Source organism: Zea mays, unplaced genomic scaffold (genome assembly GCF_902167145.1).
Source record: "Zea mays cultivar B73 unplaced genomic scaffold, Zm-B73-REFERENCE-NAM-5.0 scaffold_277, whole genome shotgun sequence".
In the NCBI taxonomy this organism is placed as follows: domain Eukaryota; kingdom Viridiplantae; phylum Streptophyta; class Magnoliopsida; order Poales; family Poaceae; genus Zea; species Zea mays.
In genome coordinates this window covers 52,501-66,634 of record NW_023366901.1, presented here as the reverse complement: position 1 = coordinate 66,634, position 14,134 = coordinate 52,501, and the positions used below count along the sequence as shown (strand labels likewise).

The following is a 14,134-nucleotide window of genomic DNA, read 5'->3' as shown; positions in this document are numbered from 1 at the left end:
TTGCTCTTCTCATGTTATATCCAATAGTAAACTTCCCATATAACAATTCTGTATTGTACACGTACTTTTTTATTTGAGTAGTTTCATTAGGAACGGAACTTGTAATTGTAATAGAAGCCAGATTTTCTAGTCAGAATACGGTCGGGGGAAGACTATCACTGACCGAGCTTCTCTACACTGACCTTTCTTCTGGTCAAGTTCGCAGCTCTTCGAAGAAATCCGATTCTTTTCCTAGGAGAAGAGATTGATTCTAGTTATCTTTCTTTCAAAGCCATCCATGCATAGAGAAGACTGGGCCCAAAGCATTGTAGGTGAGCGAGTAATCTCTGGAATATAAGAAGAGATAGAGATGGTTCTTTTGGCTCATCAAATGGGACTCGGACTTTGCAGAAAGAGAGTAATGTTTCCTCCTTTCTCACTCGCCTGGCTGGTCTATTTATTGCTATTAGGTCCTAATAGAGAAGAAGCTTTTTCCTGCGAAGATCAAGTTGAACGGTGAGTTCTAAAGGTTTTCCTGATGTACCAGTGTCTGTGTCACTTTCCAAGTAGTCCTTTCTTATTTCTTCAAAGAAAGATTCCCATTTAGAATAAGGAAAGTCAAATAGGGAAGGAAAGGCTAAAAGAACCAATTTTTCTTGTTTTACCACTTCAGCTACAGCGATCAAGGGTTCGTGTTAAGTTTCGAACTTGTGAAGAATTGCCAGTGGGAGACTGTTTCTTTCTCTAATTCCATAGTCTTTCAGCCAACAAAGCACTCTAATTTATGTATTAGAAATACTATTTGCTCGTAGCCTAGAGGTGTAGACAGGAATGCTATGTCAAGGCTAGGTTAGGTGCCTGGGAAAGCCTAGGATAGGAGCTCTTGGGCACATTACCCCTGCTACAGTTGAGACGGTCCCAGTCTTTTCTCTTTTTAGGTAATTAGGATCATTAAGAGGTGCTTAGAGGGGTGATACCAGAACGAATAGTTATTCTCACTTTAGGTCATATGGTGTAGCTGAAAGATCTACAAGTGTTTACCGTGATTCATCTTGAATTCCAATTATGTCCCTGCATTTCTGGTGTCCTTCTTGCTTCACTTCTTCTACTTGGACGGGGGAAGCCACTGGAGTCCCCGCCTCTAGTTGAGGGGCTTCCGGGACCCCCTCGATTTGTGGGGCTTCCGGGTTGACCGGAGGATGATGACTCCCCCGTTTCCAAATTCGCTTTTGGGGTAAGTCAAGAATTTCATCTTCCCTCGGTCGTTTACCAAGTGAGGTCTGTTCCCCCCTTAATCTTCTGCACGTGGCCGTGCCTACTAAAATAATAGTACAAATAGCACAGAGTAGTACTGACGTTTCAAATGAACTAAGTAAAATATTGTTCTCCATACTTAAGAAAGCATGATTGTAGCTCCGCTTCTTGCTTTGCTCTAAGCAGAAAGACTTATCTGAAATCGCAGGTTGGGTTTTCCAACCAAAAGAAAGACATGGGAGTCTTTGTGCATCTTCTTCTTCGTAACCCAAGGACCGACGAACAGAAATTGAAACAACGCAACCGTACTATACTATCTATTTACGATAATTTGATTGCTGACAACATCACGCTTCTCTTTCTTATTCTTTTTTATATAACTGTCACTTTACCGGGCCGGAAAAGTGACACCGTCACGTCTCAGGGTCGTATGCCTGGAACAAGAAGGGTCGTCGTACAATTTCCATTTCGGCGATTACAAAAAAGAAGGAGGCGAGCTCCCTATCCCTCTTTGTCTTTCCACTTCCGGAACAAACACTTCGTAAAATTATTTTGAGTCCCGGCCCGGTTTTTCCCCACTAACCAATTACGTTACGACCACTGAACAAACTTGGTTGACGAACATGGTTTATGCGCCGCTAATCTAGCGGCTTGTCGAGCATTTGACAAACTCACACCATCCATTTCAAATGGGATTTGTCCCGTGGACACACGAGCAATCCAACCCGTAGGATTTCCTTTTCCTCTTCCCATTCGAACTTCTGCGGGTTTCCCCGTAATAGGAAGATCTGCGAGAACTCTTACCCATATCTTACAATTTCTTCGGAATTGTCCGCTCATAGCACGACGGAATTGTCCGATTGTAGCCCGACGCGCTGCTTCAATGGCTCGATATGAAAGACGACCAGCTCTACTACTTTTGGTGCCATATCTTCCAAAACCAAGTTGTGTACCATCCGGTTCGCGACCCCTACTACATCTGCATTTACTATATTTACTATATTTCGTACGTTTCGGATATAGCACGTCCCTTCTTATTTTGACTATATGAGATCCGCACTTTGACACCTGAAATTCCGTCACGAGTAGATACTTCCGCAGGAGCATAATCGATTTTCTGGTTAAATACATTACAAGATGTTTTTCCATACTTTCCGCATTCAGTTCTAGCTATTTCCGCACCCCCTAATCGACCAGAACAACAAATACGTATCCCCTCCACCCCTTTTGGCATTATTAATGGAATATCCTTAACTATTTTACTAAAAATGGAACGAAATGAGATTGGATTGTTCCTCAGTTGAAAAGAGATGTCTTGAGCAATCAGAGAAGCACTTTGATAAACTGATTTGATCTTTACCGACTCAATTAAGGTATTAGTGTTTGTTCTATTAGACAAAAAAGATCGCATTTTTTGCACTTCGTTCAAATAAGAGTTGTACCCGTACGGAATTCTCCTCTTTCTCAGTATGATCTCTATCATCATCTCTATTCCCTTTATCAATTTGCCTATCCTACCTAGGTCTATGAATTTCTCTATCAATTCCATTACCTTATCCTTACCCATGAGGTTCCTACATTTGATCCTTAATTGACCTAGGAGTTGTTCCCGGGCATACTCATAAAATGGGTTATTATACACCCCAACCCCATCCCTTGAAAAAAAAAAGGTAGCACCGAAGAAAGGAAAGAGCGAGATGGTGGTTTTGTTGTTCCCGCGAAGCGAAGATCATTCGCTTGGCGAATGAAGTGGATCAACCTCTTTTTGGCTCGGGCCAAACACTTTTTATCGCTGGTCGAGCTTTCTACAAAAAAAGCGATGCGAGAGCGTATTCTCTTATCTAAGCTTCCTCCCTTCGCTCCCCCCATCGTAGATGGTTCAGCCACACCCGGTGCCACGAAATGATTGAGAACTACGACGGGGTCGAAATGCATTTTGTTCTTTGTATTAAAAAAGTATTGCATGACCGAATAATTCAAGGAGGGGCGCACAGCGGGGAGGGTCCTTTTTAGTAGATGACTCGTCGGGCCGTCAGAGCGGGACTTCTTTGGTAAAAAAAAGAACTTGAATAACTTTGTTTTTATGAAGGAGTCGTCATTTTCTATCAGGAAGGCTATGTCATTTACAACCCCGGCGTATTTCGGATGCTTGAAGGCCCCGCTCACCCGAAGTGATTTAGAAAAATTCTTCTTTCTCGATGGTGATCGGTCATGGTATCCATAACGTTGCATCTTTTTCGGCCAAATCCTGATTTCGTTTTGCTTCTCCCGGTCGATCGACTCGACTCTTTTCCCTGCCCCCCGGCCTCTCACTTCGTTTCGTTCTTCCTCTGTACCCTCGCTTGAATGAAGACACCCGATCGGCCCGACTTTCCCAAATGCCCACCACCGGCCCTTATCCTTTCCGGGTCTTGATTTGTCGCGTCGTTTTAGTCGTAGTGGTCGACGGGGAAGAAAGAAATGAATGAATGTCCTTTTGGGAAAATGTAGAATAATACACCTACCGAGACGAAAGCCAAAGGTGAGTCTCGTAGGTGGACGTATCGAACTGAAATAAGATCTAAGATTGACATCTTGATACAATGATTTACCATAATAATAAATAGAGTCAATGGTGACAGAGCCGTGGGAAAAGCCGCTTCTTTTTTGCGGCGGGGGCTTCCATTCACCAGCGCAGACTACATACACGTGCTCTCTGAACCGTGCTAGATAGTCACCCATCACACGGCTCTCAAACCCAACCTGTGGTGGATCCCGGGGGACAAAGCAAAGTAAAAGCGCTTGATCCTTTGCCCCATACTTGGAGATCTTCCTCCCCGCCGATCAAGCAGCAACGCTGCTCGTGATAGGCTTAGCTTAAGCCGCTAACGTTCGGTTCGGATAAGTAAGAAAGTCCCTTCGGTCGGTTCGCTCAGGTGGTCTTCCCTTATTTTCCCTAACGTTCAGAGTTGTTCTGGTTTTAGAAAGGAGCACCGCCAAGTCCACTAGGGGCGCCCTGAATGAATAAGAAATGGACAGCTGAGGCATATCTCAGTAGCTTGCATGAAAAATAGAAGATAATAAGTTAGATGTCGATTACACACCTGAGGTTGGTAAGAACTGAGGGACAATGCCCCCCTCGCAGGGCCCATCAGCGAAGCAACTGCTACTTAATCGGGCGGTTTGCTTTCGTGCAAGGCCCCCGCTGCTGGAACAGGCGGTTGTCATTTTCAAGTAAACGCCCCACCCCAGAAGGACGCCCTCGCTCTATTGGCAAAACGCTTCGAAAGAAGAACGTATCGCCAAGGCCCCGACCGGCCGGCCCGCCCCCTTTCTTTGCCCGCCGGCCGCCTAGCTCGTTATTCTTTGAGATCTGGATAGAGTCTCGCTTCGGGGCGGGGGAAGCATGGATTCGATAGATCTATCGAATCCATGCTGCAAGCAGCAAGCGTAGGCTAAAAAGGCAATAGTCTAACGTTGGGGTAGGGCGCGCCAAAACAACCGGGGGCCCCGGAGGGGTCAGTACAAAAGTACTATATTCTTTCCACTTACTTTCATTGGCTAGCTGCCTTTTGTAGCGCGCGTACTCTGATCCTCTTCTACGAATCTACAACTCTCTTTACTGAGCGAGACTTCATCTATATCCCTAAAAGTGGATTTTGATTCCCATTTTTTCTTTGAATGACAGCTTCAACTAGGCTCCACCTTAGAGAGGGTTTTCGGTTTTTTTTAATCAAGATAGGGTCAGGGGCGCGTCGGAACGGTAGCTGCAAGGTCTCATCCGAGAGTCCAATCTCTTTGTACTGTGCTTTTATGTCTTTGAATAAAAAAGAAAGAAGGGGGTCGATTTAGGCTCCTTCCCTTCCACTGCATAGCTGCGCTATCAGGTACTACGAGCCCTCTGCCCCACGCATCTAACCAGCTCGCGTGGTTCACCGGTTCCACCGAAAACTCTCATTTGTTGAAGCGGAGCATAGTGCGGCGCCGAGCGAAAAAGGTCTCTTTTTTCGGTTTATTCACTGATCTGAAATGAAACTTAGCACTTGTTTTTTTCTTGATTCCTGGGGCTAGGCGTTCGCAGAATCAGTCTATCCGAACCGCAGACGCACTTTTAAGATCAGTGACGGCCTCTCCAGCGGAGCTGGGCGCCGGGGCCCTGGATGCGCTAGCGATCGGCACATTAGGGGAGTAGAGTACTTGCCCGGGTTTCTCGGCCTGGTATCCTTATCCTCGCGTTCATGATATCTACATTCAACTGTGCCCCGGAGACACGGTCGAAGCACGCCCGCCCCGTGTGCGTCTTTCACGACATGCTCTGGTCCCGGGTTTCTTCCTGTGGTCTTCTAGCGTTAGAAGAAGTCGTGTCCGTCCCGGACATCTGCAACGTCCTCTCACGCCTTTGGGGGGACAAACAAAGATCAGGAAAAGACGGACCGAACCCATTCGGTGACTTTCGCGGTCGCCCTCACTGAACCGACTTGGATCTGAACTACGATTCAGATCAAGTCTTACCGAAATTGGATTTCCTTTTCGTGCCATATGTCGCTTAGACTTTACTTTTGCCCCTTTCTGCCCTTTCCTCTATTTGTTCGATAGGGTCCTCGTTCTATTCTAATTCTAAACCCATTGTCGTCCACAGTTTCCTTGTCGACGCGAAGGGGCAAGCAGCCCCCAAACAAAGTCTGAGATCAGAACTCATACCGCGGTTGTGGCCGCATGCAAGTTCTTCAATATTTAGAGAGTATGTGTTAGTACGAGATCGCGCTATCAACTTATTTAATCTTTCTCGATGAAGCAAGAAAACGGATGCGCCTAGCGCTAGTTGCTCAATCCGTTGCTTGTTTGGTTGATTAGGACAAAATTGTATCCCTTAGGAACCGTACATGCACCTTTGTTTGGATGCCGATTGAATATTGTTACAATACGAAATACTTGAAGGCCACACGCAATTGACTCACCTACATTTTATGCTCCCACCTTTTTGTAGACTCAGCTTCTGCCTCTGGGGAAGCACTCACATTATGATCGAATTACAATGTGCAGGTTTTGTGACCACCACTGATGCTTGCTGTGGGCTGGGCAAGTATGGAGGCCTATTCTATTCATGTGTGTTCTTCCACGGATGGCGTGCTGCGACGCATCGAGCCATGTCGGGTGCAATTCATCTAACTAACTCCACCTTCCTCCTACGGGTCTGCAGTCAAAAGAGTTGTTCAGTCATATGGTATGTATACATAAATCTGCTTTTCACTCTTCTGCAATGGGATTCGGACATGATCCAATCGACCTTCCTCTACTTGTTGATGGCCTGTACTGTAAAGAAGAGCCCAGCGGATGGAAGCTGTTGAGTGGAGCTTCACCTGGCTGGATAAAAGCACTCTACCTAGGCTTGTAATAACTAGTACTTTCTATAATGCTTGGTTCCAACTAATAATACATCATGGTACCTTATATTCTTTAACTACTAACGGAACTGAGATAGGCCTGCCTGGGTAAAGAATAAGAAAAAACGTTCCGGTAATAGAGATTGCCTTTAGCAGGAAGATGAGTAGATCGCTCACCTGGAACTTCTTAGCCCTCTTTCCTTTAGAAGAAAAACCTTTGTGAATGCTCGCCCTGGACCAAGGCTGGCTATAGGCGGATCGCCCAACCGATCATAATCATAGGTTCAACCACACCAGAAAAGTGTTTATACATTTGGAAGACTTACTACACTGGAACCTAGATATCAACTAAACTAGGAAGTAGAAGCTAGGGCAGAGCCGTTTGTTTACCAAACGAACTTATCGCCGTGCTCGTGGGCTATGCTTCAAGTGCGGGGAACTACCCTGTATGCGGTCCATGTACCCTCGCCTGCGGCTCCTGTGCTCATGGTCCCGTTTTTTCTCTTCGCTTCGCCAAAAAGAAAGGAAGAGAAGAGGTCGGAAAGATCACACACAGTACGAAAGCAAGCATAAACCAAACGAAAACCGATGTAGCGAGAAAGAGGGCACCGTCCTTCCTTTTTGGAGCCAAGGGAGCCTTTGGCCTATCTGTCAGTATGTTGTGCATTCTCTCACTTCCAAAATAGCATATAATGGATGTCATGTACCAGCTATCTCTGAAAAGGTAGAAGGGCCCTTTAGGGACAGCAAGAGTTGCTTAGTGCTCAATAGTGCTTGCAAAGAACGTTCAAGATAGCTGACTGACTGAGCTACTTCCGTAATAGGGGTCCTTTCTTTTCAAATCCGACCCACCCCCATCGATTTTAAAATATGCATTGAGAAAGAGCTTACCGGTAAATACCCTATCCCCTGTCTGAACTCTTGGAAGAACTTAGACTTGGGCACTTGTAACATGGTTGGAGGCATAGACTTGGAGTCCAAACGCCATTCCCTAAAACCTTATGAGTAGCTTACTATCCTGCCTGGGTACTTCGCAAGTCCTGCTGCTATCCAATTAGGCTGGCTTCATTACGTAGAGCGGATCCACCCATACATAATAGGAGTACTCTTAAAGTAAGACCTTTAGAGCCTATATATAGTATAGCTTAGTAGCGGCCGGCTGTTCAATTTGAGAAAGGCCCATCTCCTGATTGTCTCAAATCGAATAAAACTCTTTAGCAATTGGTCTGACAGAACGGATGGTAAGGTGGGGGACCCATACCTTTATTCTATTCCCGTGCTTAGAGCGAGTGAATGAAAAGCTACGCCTGCTGCTTGTGTTGATTGAAAAGAAACCTGTCTAATTGAATATGCTAGTAATCAATCGCTGCGCGCCTCTCATCATTTCCTGTGCTTCTGCTCGTATGCCAATAAGTAAGTTTAAGCTTTATGCATATGGCTCAAATCTCTTTGCTTTTATTTATCAATTAACAACTTCTTTTTAGCTCTGACATGGCCTAGAAAAAGGTGGTGTCAAAGCCTGGAATGCTTGGAAATCTCATTATTGGCAAAGCAGATGCATACATAGTTAGGGTCAAAGAGTTATTGAAGAAGTCATCATGTGATCGATTGACCAGGAAATAACCTTATTTGGACTTAGAAGCTACTGGTGCGGAAGAAGGAAGCGTAGCTGAGTCATTCCTTATATCGAATCTTATTACCAGCTTTCATAGTGAGCAAAGCACCCGGCGCAGTACAAGGCTAAGATGTAAGTAGGTGCACAGTACCCTCACGCAATAGCATTTAGTGGAGCTATTAAAAAGTAGATGGAGTATGCTTTTCCGAAGAAGAGTGATCCTGGGTAAAGGCAAAGTGTGTCAAGCAGGAATATCGTTTTTGGATCCATGCATAAGTTGGCGAAGATGGTCTAACTTAAGACTTTTCAACCTGAGCATGCGTGCTGTGGATTTGATGTGGAAAGAAGGAAGAAAAGGTTGGATAGCTCTATAATTAATAAGAATCTCAAGTGAAAGGGATCTATCCTGTTGCAGTGAAGGTTATTAAAAAATAGCTTGAACAGAAGTTCGGTATTCAAATAACATACCGAAATAAAAACTTTGGCAAGGAAACTAATTAGCAATGTGGGGGATATATGGCTTAAAGTGGGATGATTCTCTCATAGAAGTAGGGGCAGGAGGAGATAATGAGTCTCAATCCAGGCAGTGTTGTGGACGTCAGCGGTAGAGATAAACTCAAAGACAAAGGATGAGATTTGCATCCATTAGCCAACATTTCCAACGCTTTCTTATTGCTCTTGGTGCCTAACTCGCAGACATTAATTGGTGTACTCTCTGCATTTCACCTCAAAGTAAAATGGAAGGGTCTTCTTTCCGTTCCGCTGCGAACGCAGTTTCTGGATTTTGAGCTTGCTTTTGCTCTTATGGAAAATGAGAGGATGAATGGTAATGCTTTTTTAGAGCATAGCATGAAGCAATAGGGATGAAGGAGGGTCTTGTTCGTAATCCATGCAAAAAGGCTTAGTAGAAGCAGTGAAAAAGGTGCACACATCGGACGCTTTAGTAGCCTGCCTTTTACCACTTACTATACCACACCACAAGTACACACAGGTACTGGCCTTAATCTTTGTCATTAAGTCCGCACACCCTTCAATTTTCCATAGTATGCTACGATAGGTTCTTCTTGTAGTAGGTAGAGCAAGCAATTCTTCACTGAAACTAGGGAGAGGGCGAATAAACGACCGAACTACCATCTATCATAAGGAAAGTACCAGGGCAAGGGACTTGAATCTCATTTTGCTGGATAACTCTTTCCAAAGCTGCAAGAAAGGTAAAGAATGAAAACAAATACTTTAAAGAATACAAGCCTTAGCCTAGTTTCAAAGAAGAAGTTTGTTCCGTCTTATCTTCTATGAAGGCGGGTAGGGCTCTTTTCACATTACCAGTGGAGTTTCTCTTTATTCGACCCAGACTTTGAAGCTAAGGAAACACCTTCTAGTTTCAAAATGTATATATTAACTGGTCCCTATTCAAATAGAAAGTTTGACCTCAACCCTATTATAATCATGCTACTACACCATGGCTAGCATCCCTATGACAATGACCAGTTCGTGCCCATTCTAGCCATGCCCGTGCCAGAGACGGATCATACCCTATTGACTTAGGCTGAGCGAAGCTTTCTTCTTATGCTGTGTCATAGCCTATGGGAAAGGCCAGTTGCCCACTAGCATAACTATCCTACGCACGATTTTGAGTTGTCTGCTCTAATATTCGCACTGAAGATCTGTGGGTGCCGACTTTTCAAAATCACCAGACAATAAAAGAAAAATGCATCAGGAATGAAATCTGACACAGCGTGGCTGGAACTAATTAAACATTACGATCTCGTCAAGGATTATGCAGCTAAGGAGTGGTGGCTGAGGCAGTGGAAAGAGAAAAGCCAATATGGCGTGGTGACGAGTGAGGTGCAACTCTTGAAATAGATGCAGCAGATTTGTGCCTTGGTAAGAAGAATTAGTGGACAAACTGACAACGAGAGAGGGGGGACCGAGCCAACGAGGAAGAGCACTGTTCTTATGCTAAAATCCATTATGGTACATACACCGGGGCAGGATACCCGATAGGCATAGGCAAGGTGGAAGAGATCAAATAAGACATTGAGAAAAGGATGCAAAAAAGAAAAGAACGAAGTTGCAAGAAAGAGAGAAAAGAGCATACTATAGACTCCGCGAATACAAGTCAGTAGACTCAGCGATTACAAGTCAGTATTTGTCTCACCGTACGTCTTCTTCACCCCGACTTGCTTCTTTCTGCTCTTTTCATTCAAATAAGCTCTTCCCACAACCTTTCATTGCCATTTGTCTTCGAATCCTCTTCGGCAACGCTGGGCCGGTCGAAGGGCGCTTCCAGCTCGTTAAAGCAACCACAGGAGAAGAACCACAAGGAACGGCACTACAGGTATGGTACGAACCATGCTCTAAGATTGATAAACTACATCATCCAAGACTTCAATACGAATCCATAGGTGAGGAGAGCAAGCCAATGAAGTCAGCCCATTAGCTAGATTGGCAATAAGCATTACAGGAGTCAGTCTGTCCAGTATGTAAGCCATGAGTCTACTACTTAAGCCTATGCAGTCTGTCCAGTATGCCTCATGCTGTAGTATGTCCGATATGTCATGTAAGCCATGGAGTGTATGGACTAAGTAAAAGCAATGGGCTAGGATTGGGACTGCCTACCTTCTACAACCATTCCTACAGGACACCAACTATGCTGCCTAGGGCTATCATGAACACAAGGACAGAGTGAGGATTTGATTCACCTTAATCGCTACGCGCCTTGATTAATGATATTTAATTCATCCTTTCTATATGATATTGAAAGAGTCTAGTGGGTGAGAAAGATCAAGTAAAATAAAACTCCAAGACTTCAATACGAGTCCTATAAACAATAAAGGGACAGTTAAAGAGAACAGACTAAACAGTAGCGGAAGGTAGTCCATTACAGATGCCGCAGTGCCTTTATTAATTATAAAAGCAGTTATGACTAAACAGATGTCACAGTAGCCCAAGCCATAGGCCCTTACTTAATATAATATAATAGGCTTTCTTATCCACGGAAGAAAATGTGTGGTACTGGATGTGGCCTCCCTAATATTTGAATCGCATCATCCCCGGTGCCATGATCTATCACTTCCTTCGCAGTTTTCTTCTCCTCAACGAATGATAAAATAGGATCACCTCTTGCACCAAAGCAACACACTAATAGGTAGTCTCATCATAGGTCTAATCTTGCCCCACTTTCACTAAGGGAGAAGAATCAAAGGCTTTGACTTAGGCACTGCTGGCCCGTACGGAAGTGCTGCGAGCAGAAGTGAAATGAATGGGCAACGAGTCCAGATGTATGAATTCCCTAAATGGATGGAGACGATATTCTTCAACAACAAGATGAAGAAGGAAAAGCCGAAGTAGATGACCTATGAATGGGGGAAAACCTACAGATGAAAAGCAGGATATAAGTTTGTTTGATAGTAAGCTAAGCTCGTAGGAGCCGCAAGAGGCCATGTTGGAGGAGCTAAGAGCACTTGAAAAGAATCAAACTTGGGATCTTGTCAAACTCCCTAAGACAGCCTGCTACGAGCCCACTATTTGCACTACACTACTAGTTATCTCACTTGAAACCCTTTGGAAAGGACCCACAAATAGCAAGAACCATAGGGCGGAAAGGGGCAAAAGTAAAGTAAAGTTGTGGCAGAGAGTATGACCACACATAGTTTTTTTCCTGGGTGGGGGGTTAGGTATCCCCTTTCCTATCTGTCTTACTTTCATGTCCTGGCTTTCTATTTGCAAATTCCTAGTAGGCCAGTGTCCCTTTCAAATTGGTTACGGGGGCCTACCTCTTTCATAAAGCTGGAGTCTTTCCCAAGCACGCTTAATGGGGCAGGGATACGGTTTTCTAACCAGTTGTTTACCAGAAAGTATAAGTTTCTACTTTTTGACCATCCCCGCTTAGCGCCCTTCGCTTCTTTGCAATGGCTTTCGTTCTAAGCACTAGGCTAAAAAGAAGCTTCTTCCTCTGTGAAAATAAGTCAGATTTAGTTGAGATTCGGCTTTGCCTTAGCTTGGCCAACAGTCCATCCGCTTTCAGTATTGATGAAGAACGCAGGTACCCTATAAGCAGAAGTACAAGCCAACGCCGAGAAGATAGGAATCAGTAAGAAGTCGTACAAGCATAGCATGAAGCAATAGGGATGAAGGAGGGATAAGATAAGACTCAAGAGCTATAAGCTAACCTTGGGGTTCCTTATAAGCATAAGCACTTGTCTTCTTTCTAACATCACCAGGTGTCAAGCCACCCGGTTCTCTTCCTCTATCCTTCTGTACGAGTTATCCGGTGCTTAGGCTTGGATTCCTCCCACCTGAGCATTCTACTTCCCCCTATTGGCTTACAACTCTCGCCCTCTAGTTACATACTATCTTCTTACTGTGGATCACCATCTTGTTAGGCATTCCACGAATTCCAAATTTCTTTAATGCGACTCAAAAATTATTGCGATAAGTTAGACCTGCTGGGAGGAGATTACCTCTGAGAAACTTCTCATTTTTCTTGGTGGGACAGGGTTGCTTGTCTCTTTTACAGATAGTGGGGGCATCAAAGTTAGGATTCCTTTAAAGATGTGGGGGAAAAGTATTAGCACTGGTAGACTGGTCCAGGAGTTTAGGGGTGGCCTTAACCGTCTCACAATGGCAAACTTCCTCAAGCTACTCAATGAACACGTTGAGGCCTACCTACGCACTTCTTTCCAATATCCTCTATCTAAAAATCAAGTCGTTACGCATTTCTCGCTTCCACAAGGACGAAAAAATAGGACGATTACGGAACTTTTTCTGTCCCCAACTTTTCCCACATTTATTCGTTTACTTTTTCGTATCACTAATTCAGGAAAGTCCCTCTATGGACTGATGTTCTCCGTTTTACGGATCCAAAAGTGGGTAACGCATTGCGATCTCTAGATTTTATGGCTGATGCTTATAATATGCCCGCTGCAGAAGCGAAACCTGTTGCCATCGTCATTTCAATCACAATTAAGGGAGACCGAACGGGTTCAAGGCATTGGGCAGAATGAACGCTTTTTCCTCTCCTTTATCCTTGGATTTCTACCCTTAACCAGTACGACGATAGGAAAGATAAGTTGATAAGCGAACTCAGAAAAGGATCAATTCCAGAAGAAGAGACCTCGACTCTGAGTTTAGTAGAGTATAGTCCACGGTGAACGAACGAGTCCCTAGGATAAGTTAAATTGGTAGGTCGAGCTAAGCCAGATGATTAGTAATCAAGATTAGACCAAAACAACTACCGGGGAAATCCTCAACGTGATAAAATACTATTTCATTGAGATGAAAGATGCAAATGGCAAGTCCTCAATGTGGACGATCCCCAGATATACTTCTGCTCTTCTGGGAAATTAGATGGCAAATAAGCATTCGTCAGGAAGGAGGGACGGACTTTGCTTTGGCGGGATCAGGAATTTCCAAATCCTACTCTTTATCACCTTAGATTATATATAATGAAGAAGAAAGGAGTGATTCCTCGAGTAGATTTATGTTTCTGCTGAATGAATAAATATGAGATGGAGGGTCACACTTACGATGGCACGCACCGCACTTCGAGAGGAAGGGGTCTTCGGTTCGCATTCTTTTCATCGTCGACAACGCGCTAGTTTGCGAAAAATCCCTTGCCTTGCTTCTTAGGAGGAGAGGAGTACGCATCCCGTGCCAACTACATAATGCCTGATGGCCAAACAAGGCTTCTGACTACGAAAGACACCACCCCAGCAGGGAAAGGCGTGAAGCGTAAAAAGCAGCTAATCTGGAAGTCCGGTAGTAATCGAAGTAATCCGTCAAGGCGAGCCAAAGAAGGAACCGAGAAATCTGAGAATTGGCAATCCAGAAGTGGGTGTCGGAAAAGAAGAGACAAGACTTTCCCTCATTCATTCCTTAGATTAGGACGGGGAAGCTTCCTAGAGAGTAGTTAACCCGGGTT

The 14,134-nt window shown here is 44.5% G+C and overlaps 1 protein-coding gene across 1 annotated transcript; it reads right to left on the bottom strand.

Moving 5' to 3' along the window:
* Positions 1-1,601: 1,601 nt before the first annotated feature.
* Positions 1,602-3,969, bottom strand: LOC118474439 (ribosomal protein S3, mitochondrial-like). The gene has a single exon (XM_035963723.1). The coding sequence runs from the start codon at positions 3,952-3,954 to the stop codon at positions 2,830-2,832; it is 1,125 nt and encodes a 374-aa protein (XP_035819616.1). The 5' UTR covers positions 3,955-3,969; the 3' UTR covers positions 1,602-2,829.
* Positions 3,970-14,134: the final 10,165 nt, after the last annotated feature.